Below are 12,491 nucleotides of genomic sequence, written 5' to 3'. Positions count from 1 at the left end.
TGGGCAGCCTGGCCCAGTGGCAGGAGATGACTTAATTCAGGCTGATGTAATTTTGCTCATCCTCTGTGTCTCTCTTGAGGTCAGTTAATGAAATTCTGGTCAGAAGTAACTCAGGTTTTATTAAGTTTTTTAAATCACCTCTGGTTAGTCCTTTTTGTTTGTTTAATTTTATGTGTGAGGGTGTTTTCTGCATGTATGCCTGCACCACATGTATGCATTGCCCAAGGAGGCCAGAAGAAAGTGCCGGATCCCATGGGAGTAGAGTTATAGATAGTTAGGAGCTACCATGTGGGTGCTAGGGATTGAACTCAGGTCCTCTGAAAGAGCAACCAGTGCTCTTAACTGCTCAGCCATCTCTCCCATCCTGGTTGGTACTACTTAAAGTCAGTCTGATATGCATTATTTCTTTTAGCTTGGGGCTTAATTCCTTAAGCTCAATAAGAATCCTTTTTCTATACTAGGAAGTTGCCTAAATTGTTGAATCTCATGGACAACAAAGGGTAACTGTCCACTTTACCCACTAAACAAGTGGTTTTTTTAATTCTATGCTGTATCAAGACTGAGGTACTATGAACAGTTCCTGCCCTCAAGACCCTGACAGGACAGATTGGCTCTGAAATTTTCATCATCACTCTGCCTCTAAAATTTCCATCCATCCAAGGCTGAAACTCAGGTTCAAGACTATTACTTTATTCCCCACAGAAATGAAAAGAATTGCAGGGGTTGGATGCATCCTCAAGAGGTCCTAAGTGAGCAGCCCAAAGTCTTGGTAGACTGGACAGGGGTTGATAGGCCTGGTACTCTCTTCTCCATGGGCATACAGAGGAAGGGTGGCAGGGTTGCAGTGTGTTTGACGACACTGCCCTCTTGGTCACCATTGCCTGTGCAGATCCCAGGTACATCACTTCGGCCTGCGAGATAGTGGCAGAGATGGTGGAATCCCTGCAGTCAGTGCTGGCCTTGGGCCACAAGAGGAACAGCACCCTGCCTTCATTTCTCACATCAGTGCTAAAGAATATTGTCATCAGTCTGGCACGTCTCCCCCTAGTCAACAGCTATACGCGTGTGCCCCCTCTGGTAAGTCCAGTCACTCCTTTGCTGAAAGGGGATAAGAGTGGGGTGATCCTAAGACTGAAGTAGAGTCTTTGGGGAGGATTCAGGAGCAGGGGGACAGGGGCTGGAATCTTGTGCATGCCCTACCACTATGGTACATTTCCAACCCTTGGCTTTTGTTTTGTTTTCTATTTGAGATTATAATTTAATTGTGTGTGTGTGTGTGTGTGTGTGTGTGTGTGTGTGTGTGTGTGTGTGTGTGTATGTATTCTTAAATATAACCTGATCAGTCTGTATAACCCTACCTGTATGTATGTTTTCAGGGCTGAACAACCAGTTGGTATGTTCTTCCCTGGGTAAGGCCACCTCTCCTATTTCCAGCTTTCCTCAGTTGCCTATAGTTCTTTGTGTACGGTGAGGCCTCATGTAGACCTTGGTTTTTGGGAGGATCTTGCTCAATTTGATATGTAACCAGGGCTGCCCTCAAACTTGAGATCCTCCTCTCTACCTCTCTAATGCTAGAATTAGTTATAGGCATACATGCCCACTTATCACACACTCTCTGTGGTAGTTCCAGCATTTTGCATATGGGTGGTTGTGACACCTGTGTGGTCCCCCAAGCATTCTGTGTAGTGGTTATTAGTAAAAAGACTAGGTTTTCAAAAATGAGCTAAAGTACTACATTTATCTCCACTGATGTGCTCGTGTTGGATGTGATTCTGAAGTGATTAGACTAACTAATTAATGGTGAGCTGGAAACTTCACTCCTCACCTTTGAAGAGATTCATACAAAACTGGACGTAGTGGTGCAGAGACAAGCAGATCTCTGAGGTCTAGGCCAGCCTGGTCTACATAGTCTAGTATAGCCAGAGCTACACACACACACACATATACACACACACACACACACACACACACACAGAGAGAGAGAGAGAGAGAGAGAGAGAGAGAGAGAGAGAGAGAGAGAGAGAGAGAGAGATTGAGATTGAGATTGAGATTAATTCATACATGCAGGGACAACCACTATTGTGGGTTTTCCTCTTGAAATTTTCTCCACATATCAGCTTAAAATAGGCAAGTTCTTGATTCAGTAAGAGCTTAATATGGGAAGAGGGTTAACAGCAGCTAGACTGACCTAAGTCTGCTGAAATAGTACACTATCCTTTTCTACAAAAATCCTCAGCAAGAAAGCAAAGCTGGTACACAGCGGACTTGAACCAGAACACAGAGCCAGGCCCAGGGGGAAAGTACCTTTTTTTTTTTTTTGCATAGAACAGGACATGTGCCTACTGCTGAGCTACAGTCTCTGTGTGTGTTTGCATATAAGATCCTGGAGAAATTTACATTTAGAAAGTGACATTCATGGGACGTTAGAGTTGCAGGGACCCATTTTGAGTGCTGTGACCTCGCTGTGCTGGAAGTGCTTATAGAACAGAGAGCTGTGGACATTGGGAAGAGCCCAATAGAAATAGAAAAGAGATCATCCAACATTGCTGCATGGGGTTCATTCCTGGGCGGGAGCATTCCTTGTGGAGACTGCAAGAAGGCAGTATAGCGGTCCTGGAAGACTAGGGGATCTGCCTACATAAGCTGTGTGCTGTAGGTAAAACTCCATCAAGTGCTTTTAATCCTCTCCCTTCAATGCCCGGGGTAGGAAGGCAGCTGTAGCAAACACTGCAGAATCCCCCCTGGGCATGCCTCAGAGACTTTCATGGGTGGTATAAGAGATTTATAGAAGGCTTTCCCATGATGAAGAGAGCTTGGTTGTAGGAATCTGGGGAGGCTCCTTTAGGTCCTCATGGCTTCACTTAGGCACGTAGCTGAGCTAGCAAGATGGTCCTGTTACTGGAACAGCATAGGTGTGCCTCAGGGTTCCTTTTTGTGCATGGTGCTTGTCCAGATATCTAATGGCAGAACTCAGCTTCTCAGAGTTGATAGAAATGAACAGTGGGCTTGGCCCTGTTGCCTGCTTGCCAATGCATATTTTATATGAGACTGAACTTGATTAGTGTTTGCCTTTTTTCTAACACACATTTGATATTTGTGGGTGCCAGCGTCTCGAGATCCACAAGGAGTCTAGCTTGTGTACAGCCAGTCTGAGGGGCGGAACAAGAATGTAGAGGACTGGCCTTGGGAAGGCAGAGCAGAGTGGTGGAGCCAAGCTTGATCTTGAACGTTCTAGGCAAAGGGGTGGGAGCCTCTTGTGGGAAGGCAGAGGCTCTGGAAAAGTCTGTGTGAGTAGTGAGCGGGGAACAACTGGCTCCGCAGGGAGACTAGCTGAGAGAAAGGAATCGGGGGACCTCTCATTTTCCTTGTGGCGTCTCCACCCAGGCGTTACTCTCTTTTCATCTTCTCAGGTATGGAAACTTGGGTGGTCACCCAAGCCTGGAGGGGATTTTGGCACAGTGTTCCCTGAGATCCCTGTGGAATTCCTCCAGGAGAAGGAGATCCTCAAGGAGTTCATCTATCGAATCAACACCCTAGGTACCCCACAGTCTTCCTCAGTCTCCATACACCACACACATGCATGAAGCTCCAGGGAAGGGCCATCTCCCTTGGCAATTGGAAAGGTTCTGGGGTGATGATGGAACAAGCCTTCATCACACATTTGCAGTATATGGAATTAGGGTGAGAATATAGACGTAGGCGCACATAGACGAGGCAGTTGTGTGGGGTTGCATACCAGGCCTCTTTGAACAAAGGGAAATGCGCATGTAACTATCACAGGAAGCCAGATCCGGTCTTCATATTAAACTGTACAAGTGGACTGGGATTATGGCTCACTGTAGTGTTTGCCGAACACCACGAAGCCCAGGGTTCAGTCTCTAGGGCTACAGCAACAACAAACTGTAAGTACTGGAGTGATTTCCTCTCTTTGCTACTTTGACCGCATGTTCTCACTTAGGTTTTTTTCTCATATGTAGAATGAGCAGCTTGGGGAACATGGTAAGCTAAGCGTCATAGGAGCCAGGGCAGTAGAATGAGGGAAGGTGATTTGGCCAGACAGCCCTGCTCATCCCTTGGCTTCAGTGTGGGACCCTCAGTGTAATGGCCCATAAATGGGGATTGTGTCCATTTCATGTATTTGCTACAGATATGAACATGAATATACTTAGTGTCTTAGTCAGCTCGAGTAGTTCTCCTGTCAGGACTCTCCTCTGCTTTCTGAAGCCCAATCTAAATTGCTCCCCCACCCCTGTTTTCTGATGAGGGTGTGTCTTGGTCACTGTTCTATTGCTGTGAAGAGACACCATGACCAAGGCAACTCTTTGGAAACAAAGCATTTAGTTGGAGGCTTGCTTACAGTTTCAGAAGGCTAGTCCATTATCATCATGGTGGGAAGTAGACAGGCATGTTGGTAGAGCAGTAGCTAAGAGCTGTACATCTTGATTCACAAGCAGCAGGCTGGGGAAAAGAGGGGGGTGGGGGCGTACAGGGCCTGGTGTGAACTTTTCAAACCTCAAAGCCCACTCACAATGACATACCTCCTCCAACAAGGCCACACCTCCTAATATTTTTCAAACAGTTTATCACCTAGGGTCTAAGTATGCAAGTATGGGGGCCAATCTCATTCAAACACCACAGGGTGTGATCGGGTAGTGTGATTATAATCCTCATAGCCTTTCCATGCTGGGGTATTTCCTAGAAAAGCCTGGGTACTGGATCAGATCCATGGTCTCATCAGTGTAGGTCCCTTAGGCTTCAACTTTTCTTATTCAGCTCTCAATAACCTACCTCAACTTCCTATGTCCATAAATTGAATAGTTCATCACTGTTCCCAGTAACTTCTGAGTAAGAATCAGGCAGCTCCCATGAGGAGCTTTTTTTCCTGCCTGCCTTATTTATTTCCCTGTTGCTGTGATAAACACCATGACCAAAAGCAACGTGGGGAAGAAAGGGTTTATTTTTCCTTATAGCTTATAAGTCTATCACTGAAGGAAGCCAGGGCAGGAACACAGGACAAGGACCTTGAAGCAGAAACAAGAGTAGAGGCCATGGAGGAATGCTGCTTACCAGCTTGCTCACCAAGGCCTACTCAGCCTGCTTTATCAAAGCATGCAGGACCACCACCCTACGGGTGGTACCACCTACATGGGCTGGGCCTTACCATACCAATCACTAATTAAGAAAACTCCCCTGCCTACAGGCCAGTCTTATGGAGACATTTTTTTCAGCTGAGAGGCCCTCTTTGTAAATGATTCTAGTTTGTGTCAATGTGACATAAACGAGCCAGCACATTGCCTTTGCTTTTGCCCATTTATGCCTTCCTTGGACAATTATCACCTGAGTCTATCTCCTGGTGTTGGTACTCACTTGAGTCTGAATCATTCCCCGTGTTCCAAAAGGCCCTAGCACTTGATGCTCTACTTTTCCAGTTGTCTTTGCTCTATCCTTGCCTTACAAGGAGTGCTGTAGATCTTTACTCTGATGTAGCTCTTTAGTGAACCTGAAGAATGGCTTCCTAGATTGCCTTTGCTGCCTGCTGGCATGTTCCCAGCCCAATGCCATGCTTTACTGATCTGTCTTCTGGGTGGCTTTCACTATTTATCTTTATTTACTTTATGGAGGCAGGACTCATGTGAACATGCCCATAGTGCAGCATGTACATGGAGGGCAGAGGATAGTTGGCAGGAATTGGTTTTCTCCTTCCATGTGGGTCCTGGGAATTAAACTCAAATTGTCAGCCATCCTGCTGACACTGTTTAATCTCACCAGCTTTATAGAGACAGAATTATCACATATGTGGTTCTGTGGTCTGGTCTGAAGTCTCATGGTCAGACTTAAGGTGAGACTTTTAAAAATGCTTAGTAGGCAGGAATATCCTAACCTGCTTGAGTGAAGCCTGTGTGGACATCCTTGTCACTGTACCACACAATGGGGGATTGAAGGGCAATCTGGGCTGCTGAACTTGGCCTGTGCCTCTTGGCCTTGATAGCATAACTAACTTCCGTGTGCTCCAATGTCCTTCATGGTAAATGGAGAGAATGACATTCCTTATGCTGTAGGATTGCCCTGAAGGTGGTGCTCTAGGAACAGTACTGATGGAGTTATGTTGTTAGTGTCTCTTCATGGGTTTGGGGAGTTGGGAAACTAATGTAATGATTAATTCCCAGGGTGGACCAATCGTACCCAGTTCGAAGAAACTTGGGCCACCCTCCTTGGTGTCCTGGTGACTCAGCCTCTGGTGATGGAACAGGAGGAGAGCCCACCAGAGGTGAGACTTCCATAACTAGGGGGTGTCTAACTGGGAACCTATAGCTTTGGCAGCTGGTGACTGTGGGAACAGGAAAGCAGACTGGTCATATCTCAGCTGATGCTCCAGAGAAAGACAAATCCTCTGAGAGCCTTGGAGACTGGGCTTCCAGTTGCTAGGATGTGTCTTTTACTATGATACATTCCACATCAGTGATCAGTAAGATTGTTCTCTTTCAGTACTTTTGCATTTTGTTATTCATTTCTCACTATCTGAAGGAATATCAGTGATCTAAAACAAAAAGGGCCATCAATCCAGGCCATGTGCATGTTTTTTATTTGTTTTGTTTTAATTACCTTAGAGGTTTTGTTTGTTTAGTATTAATGTAGACTGTGCTAATAAGACATGAATAACCACCATATGCTTGGACTTAAAAGTACTGGGATATGAGCTCTTGATCCTGAGAGATGTGCAATGAATCTATATAGGTGACAAGTCGTAAAGATTATCTTCAAACTCTTCTGTAACTGTCAGGTTGCCATAGGCAGTGTTCTAAAATGATGATGGAATTTAAGATGGAATTTCCTCTGAGGTAAATTCCTTTTTGGAGTTCTATGTCAAGTATTTGGATACTTGAGGTTTATTCCAAGGCCCAAGTATATAGATGTACAACCAATGCCAAGCAAACTTGGACTAAAGACCCTGGCTATGGGAAGGGTCTTAAGGGATCTGATCTTCCTGTCTGAAGCCTTATGGCCTGTGGGCACTGTGTGAAGTAGAGGCCGAATGAGTGGTTGATATCTTGTCATGTTGTCAACATGTGGACTGTTCCTCTAGGAAGACACAGAAAGGACCCAGATCCATGTCCTGGCTGTGCAGGCCATCACGTCTCTAGTGCTCAGTGCAATGACCGTGCCTGTAGCTGGCAATCCAGCCGTAAGCTGCTTGGAACAACAGCCCCGGAACAAGCCCCTGAAGGCGCTCGATACCAGGTTTGCCTGAGTTCCTCCGTGGGCTGCTTTCTATTGCAGAGGATGGTGAAGTAGTCTGTGCCGCTTTTAACCTCCCATAGCTCTTTTCTTTGTTGTAAGAATTGGTGTGACATTGTGTCTTTGGCCCTGCCCAGGGATATAGATCCAAAAGTGATTTTTGTCATTGGTGACAAGCTGAAAATTTAGTGTGAAATGTCCTGGGCTTCAGGGGGTGTTCAGGCTCAGACTTATGGGTCAGGAATGAGCACCTGCTGAAGGGTTTGTTTGCTGCTAGACCAGCTGCTTCGGGCAAGTGAAAGAGAAGTCCTTGTGGTTTTCACTCCTGTGACATTTGAAAGAAGCAAACATGTTCTTTCCCTTGGTTCTAAATTGTAGATTTGGAAGAAAGTTGAGCATGATCAGAGGGATTGTTGAACAAGAGATCCAAGAAATGGTTTCCCAGAGAGAGAATACTGCCACTCACCATTCTCACCAAGCATGGGATCCTGTCCCTTCTCTGTTGCCAGCTACTACAGGTACAGGAAGGAGCTAGAACAAGAATGTGGCTAGCATTCTTGCTGAGGCTTAGCAAGGAGGCTGCATGCTGAGTGTATTGCCCCCGTTCACAAGTCTCATGCTTTGCCAGGACGTGTACCACCATGAGCACCAGAGTGTATCATCTCACTTGAATGAAGAGAATTTTGTAGGTTCTTTTACTTTCCATTGTGTATATTAATTGTACAAGTTACTGTGTTACATAAGGACATTTTCATACAAGTACATAATGTATATTGAATGAACTCCCTCCAAAACCTCCTTACCCTTCTCTTTGACATCTCCCTTTGTTATTGTTGAACAAACTACTTCAGTCTTATAATTACCTTGTTTTTTTAGGATTTATTTGTTGCTATAAATTTAAGTACCTCGACGGCTTTATTTGGGGGAAGTTTCAGTGTAGAAATACAGTGTGTCATGTATCCCAAAATGGTTTGGGGGACATTGAATTAAATGGCTATGGGCTTGGACCTTGAGGAACCTCTGTCTGGGCCAGTAGGATGGGTAGAGAAATGACATACTTGCTCTCTAGGGTCTTGAGAGAGGTAGATAGATAACTATAGGAACTCAAGTACAGCTCTAGGGAGGACATCAGAGTGCCCTGGGAGAGAATGGGTGGTGTGAGATCTAATGCAGTTAGCTTGAGGCAGCCATAGAAAAAGAGATAGTCTACCAGGCTTGCTGGCTCAACAGGTTGCCAAGTGACAGTACTCTGAGACCTACTGTGTATCTGGGCCGTCCTGCCAATGGAAAGGATACTCAGATATGTCCAGCCAAGATCAGGGTCTCAAGCAGTGCTATGCTGATGTTTTACAGGTGCCCTCATCAGCCATGACAAGCTACTGCTGCAGATCAACTCAGAGCGGGAGCTAGGCAACATGAGCTACAAGCTGGGCCAGGTCAGTTGCACCATTCCATTCCCTCCTATGAGGACTATAGGCTGAAATTATAACCAGCCTTGTCTATCCTCAGGCTTGAGCCACATAACACATTCAGAGGAAAGTTTTGTTTACATACATTATTCTAGATTTAAATATATTGCATATAAGCATGCAGATTTATATACAGCATAGTGGAATGATGTGATACGGGAGAGAGCCAAGAAGCATGAACAGTCAGGGAGGACAGAATGGAGTCAGCTGAGAGCTGCCCAGGCAGATGCAGCACTGAAAGCTTCCTGGCTGCTGGTCCAGAGGGCAGGTGAGTGTACAGCTTAGCAGGCAGCAGGCAGTTGAACATCACACTTTAGAAGAGCCATAAGGATAGTTGACAGCTGCTGACTGCAGGGGTCAGGGAGCTATGGTACCCGCTGCTTTTCTAGACAAACCCCTCTGTTCCTTCCTACCTTTGCAGAGAAAATTCTGCCCTAAGATAAGTCACAGTGATGGTTAGAATGTGAAGTGCTTTTCATGGAGTGTTTCTAAAGAGGAGGTGATGAACAAGATGCCTGGGCCCTGGGCCCATGACCGTCTTCTATGTCCACATCCCTGGATCTGTGGTCACACTATGCCTTCTGGCTCTGTTGCACTCATCTAACTGTTTCCTTCAGTACCTGAGTCCAGCTCCAGTGTGCAAGCTGAATATAGTAGAACTATGTGGGGCCAAAGTATAGTTCCAGCCTTGCCTTGCCTGGAATACCTTTCAACTATCAAAAAAACCAAAAAACAAAAACAAAAAAACAAAGAAGCTACTGGGCTGAACAACTGCTTTCCAGAAAGAGGTGGTGAAAGGGCTGGGTGTGGAGAACACTGGCACCTAGAATTCATTCACAGTTCTCAGCTTACCCTCACTGAAGGTGCCTGAGGTCATAAAGAAAAATGCAAGAGGTTTTGTAGAGGAGCCATCAGAAGGGAGGTCACTGTTCATACTGAGAGTGCAAAAGCCACTTCATCTGGAGCTGCATTTGGGGCCTTGGGGCTCATGGCTGCCCCTTATACCTTCCTAAAACAAACACATCTCCTTCTGCACCCTTGGAGAAATTAATCTAAGCAAGCAGCTCAGACAAGTGAATGGGACCAGTTTGTAAGATCCATGTATAGTCCTTTCTGCAGGGACGGCAGTGTCAGTTTTTGGAGCCTCTTTTACCTCATCCCCTTTCCAGACACTCATTCAGGCCTTAACCTAAGGTCAGAGTTTTTCTGCCGACAGTTCAGCCCTTGTCTGCCTACCCAGGGGTTCCTCCGACGGTAACGTAAGGGTCTGAACGGGATAGATCATTACAGTGGCCATATGTGCTCAGGCTGGAGGACTGCCTTGTACCTGCCCAACAAGAACTCGAGGCCTCAAGAATGTCCTTAACACTGGTGCCTGCTTCTGTGGCAGGTGTCCATACACTCTGTGTGGCTGGGGAACAACATCACACCCCTGAGAGAGGAGGAATGGGATGAAGAGGAAGAGGAGGAGGCTGATGTCCCTGCTCCAACGTCACCACCTGTGTCTCCAGTCAATTCCAGGTTTATACTGCCTTTTTTTTTTTTTCTCCAATAAGCAATTTGAAGATTTTTCTCAGTCACTTGATATGTTTGGGGTCCTTCTTGAGGTGAACCTCTCATCTGTATATGGGGAAAATATCCATGTTTCACACTCTGCAGAAAACACCGTGCTGGGGTTGATATTCACTCCTGTTCGCAGTTTCTGCTTGAATTGTACAGCCGCTGGATCCTGCCATCCAGTGCAGCCAGAAAGACCCCTGTCATCCTCATCAGTGAAGTGGTTCGATCTGTAAGTTTGCCTTCTGCTCTTTCCCCTCACCAGGGACACACATGCACATACTACACACACACACACACACACACACACACACACACACACACACACACACACACACACACACACGGACTAAATACACTCCACAGACACATTACACAGACACCGTAGCACCTGTATGCACTAGATAGATACCATATGCAAAAGTGCATATATGCACACACACCCTCTGGTCTGTAATGTCCCAGAACCTGCAAAGGAACTCCTGCAGCCTCCCAGGTATGGAAGGGCAGAGTGTCTCAAGTTGGTGACAGAGCAGATTTCCTTTTCAGATCCAGAGCAGGCAGATGCTCTCAAATATAGCACCAATGTGTAGTGTAGTATGCCAGTTGCTGTCACAGTTCCAAAAGCCCACCTTGTCCGTCTGTCTCTTCCTGGGTGGTGACAAACAGCTGTGGACTCCTGGCTATTCCTCTTCTTAGATAAGTAGATAGTCAGATAAGCAGTCTCATGCTACTGCAGTGCTCTTCAGCTCGGCCCCAAACAGGGTATTTACTTCATGAGTGGCATCTATCGGTACCGACGAGGCTGGAGATAAAAACTGAAAGGCTCTAAAATAGTCACTAGGTCTTTTTAAAAGTGATAGTGGGAGCCGGGCGGTGGTGGCACACGCCTTTAATCCCAGCACTCGGGAGGCAGAGCCAGGTGGATCTCTGTGAGTTCAAGGCCAGCCTGGACTACCAAGTGAGTCCCAGGAAAGGCGCAAAGCTACACAGAGAAACCCTGTCTCGAAAAAACCAAAAAAAAAAAAAAAAAAAAAAAGTGATAGTGGGAGCTGGAGAGAGCAGTAGTTAAGAGCACTGGTTGTTTTTCTGCAGGACCCAGGTTCTGTTCCCGGAACCCACATGGGGGCTCACAACCACCTGTAACTCAAGTTCCAGGGGATCTGAGTCCCTCTTCTGGCCTCTCTAGGCACAGCACACACGTAGTGCACCAGCATACATGCAGGCAAAACACCCATTCACATAAAAATAAATAAAAAGCAAATACATATATAGTAGATTAGTGATAGTGGAGCCAGCAAGATGTCTCAGCAGGTAAAAGTGGTTTCTGTGCAGATCTGACAGCCTGAGTTTGATTCTCAGAACCCACAGTAAAAGGAGAGAACTGACTCCCAAGAGTTGTTTCCTGGCTTCTACACACATACTGTGGTTTGCGCACACTGGCATTTATACACATGCAAATACACTCAATGTTATTAAATAAAAGTAACAGTGATAACAGAGAGAGAAATGATTGTCCATGTCTCTCTCCTAGGAGTTTTGAGGGCCTGACCCTGGATTGATGGACATTGTCTGAAAATGATCACTCCTATATATGTGGCAGCTGAGATCCAAGCTCCTCTGTAGTGTGCATGCAAAGGCATTTTTAACATGATACTCTGTGACCACTTTTGCACTGTATTTTAAGTCTCTCCAGTCAGGACTGAGGATTCCCCTATTATTCTCCCATGGACTAGCCTTGCCACCCACTGCATTTTAGGCTATATTTCCTACATTCCTCCGGGTGTAATGCTCTCCTTCTTGTTCTGATATTCATCTCTCCAGCTTCTCGTGGTGTCAGACTTGTTCACTGAACGCACCCAGTTTGAAATGATGTATCTAACGCTGACAGAGCTACGGAGAGTGCACCCTTCCGAAGATGAGATCCTCATTCAGTACCTAGTGCCTGCCACTTGTAAGGCAGCTGCTGTCCTTGGGATGGTGAGTGAGAGGGAGTGCAGAGGCTGCCCCCATTGAAGCCACTTGGGACTTCTCTGCTTTGGGACCTGGTGTTGGTCAAATGTGCTGCCTGCATCTTTACTTCCAAGGCCTGTCCCAGGCCAAGCTCTTTGGCACATGTGAACCACAGCTCTGGTCAGTCAAAGAACTCAGTGCCTGTCAGGACCATCCCCACAGGGGACTGAGGTTTCATGGTGAACATGGTTGGAGAACCTGTGCCCCTTGGCCTCT

The 12,491-nt window shown here is 46.2% G+C and overlaps 1 protein-coding gene across 4 annotated transcripts in view; it reads left to right on the top strand.

The window, feature by feature from the left end:
* Positions 1-12,491, top strand: part of Htt (huntingtin) — a 131,804-nt gene that overhangs the window by 108,797 nt on the left and 10,516 nt on the right. For 3 of the 4 annotated variants that reach the window (XM_016004012.3, XM_016004014.3, XM_042285844.2), the window contains 9 exons: positions 890-1,077; positions 3,411-3,537; positions 6,168-6,268; positions 7,085-7,239; positions 7,615-7,754; positions 8,590-8,672; positions 10,096-10,226; positions 10,365-10,494; positions 12,087-12,242. In XM_016004012.3, the coding sequence (XP_015859498.1) occupies positions 890-1,077; positions 3,411-3,537; positions 6,168-6,268; positions 7,085-7,239; positions 7,615-7,754; positions 8,590-8,672; positions 10,096-10,226; positions 10,365-10,494; positions 12,087-12,242 (1,211 nt within the window). The remainder of the gene's footprint in view (positions 1-889; positions 1,078-3,410; positions 3,538-6,167; positions 6,269-7,084; positions 7,240-7,614; positions 7,755-8,589; positions 8,673-10,095; positions 10,227-10,364; positions 10,495-12,086; positions 12,243-12,491) is intronic. The other variant, XR_013043097.1, reaches the window with a different exon arrangement.

The sequence above is a fragment of the Peromyscus maniculatus genome, chromosome 10, assembly GCF_049852395.1.
Source record: "Peromyscus maniculatus bairdii isolate BWxNUB_F1_BW_parent chromosome 10, HU_Pman_BW_mat_3.1, whole genome shotgun sequence".
Classification (NCBI taxonomy): Eukaryota; Metazoa; Chordata; class Mammalia; order Rodentia; family Cricetidae; genus Peromyscus; species Peromyscus maniculatus.
Note: the sequence above shows the minus strand (reverse complement) of the source record. Positions and strands in the feature narration are given on the sequence as shown.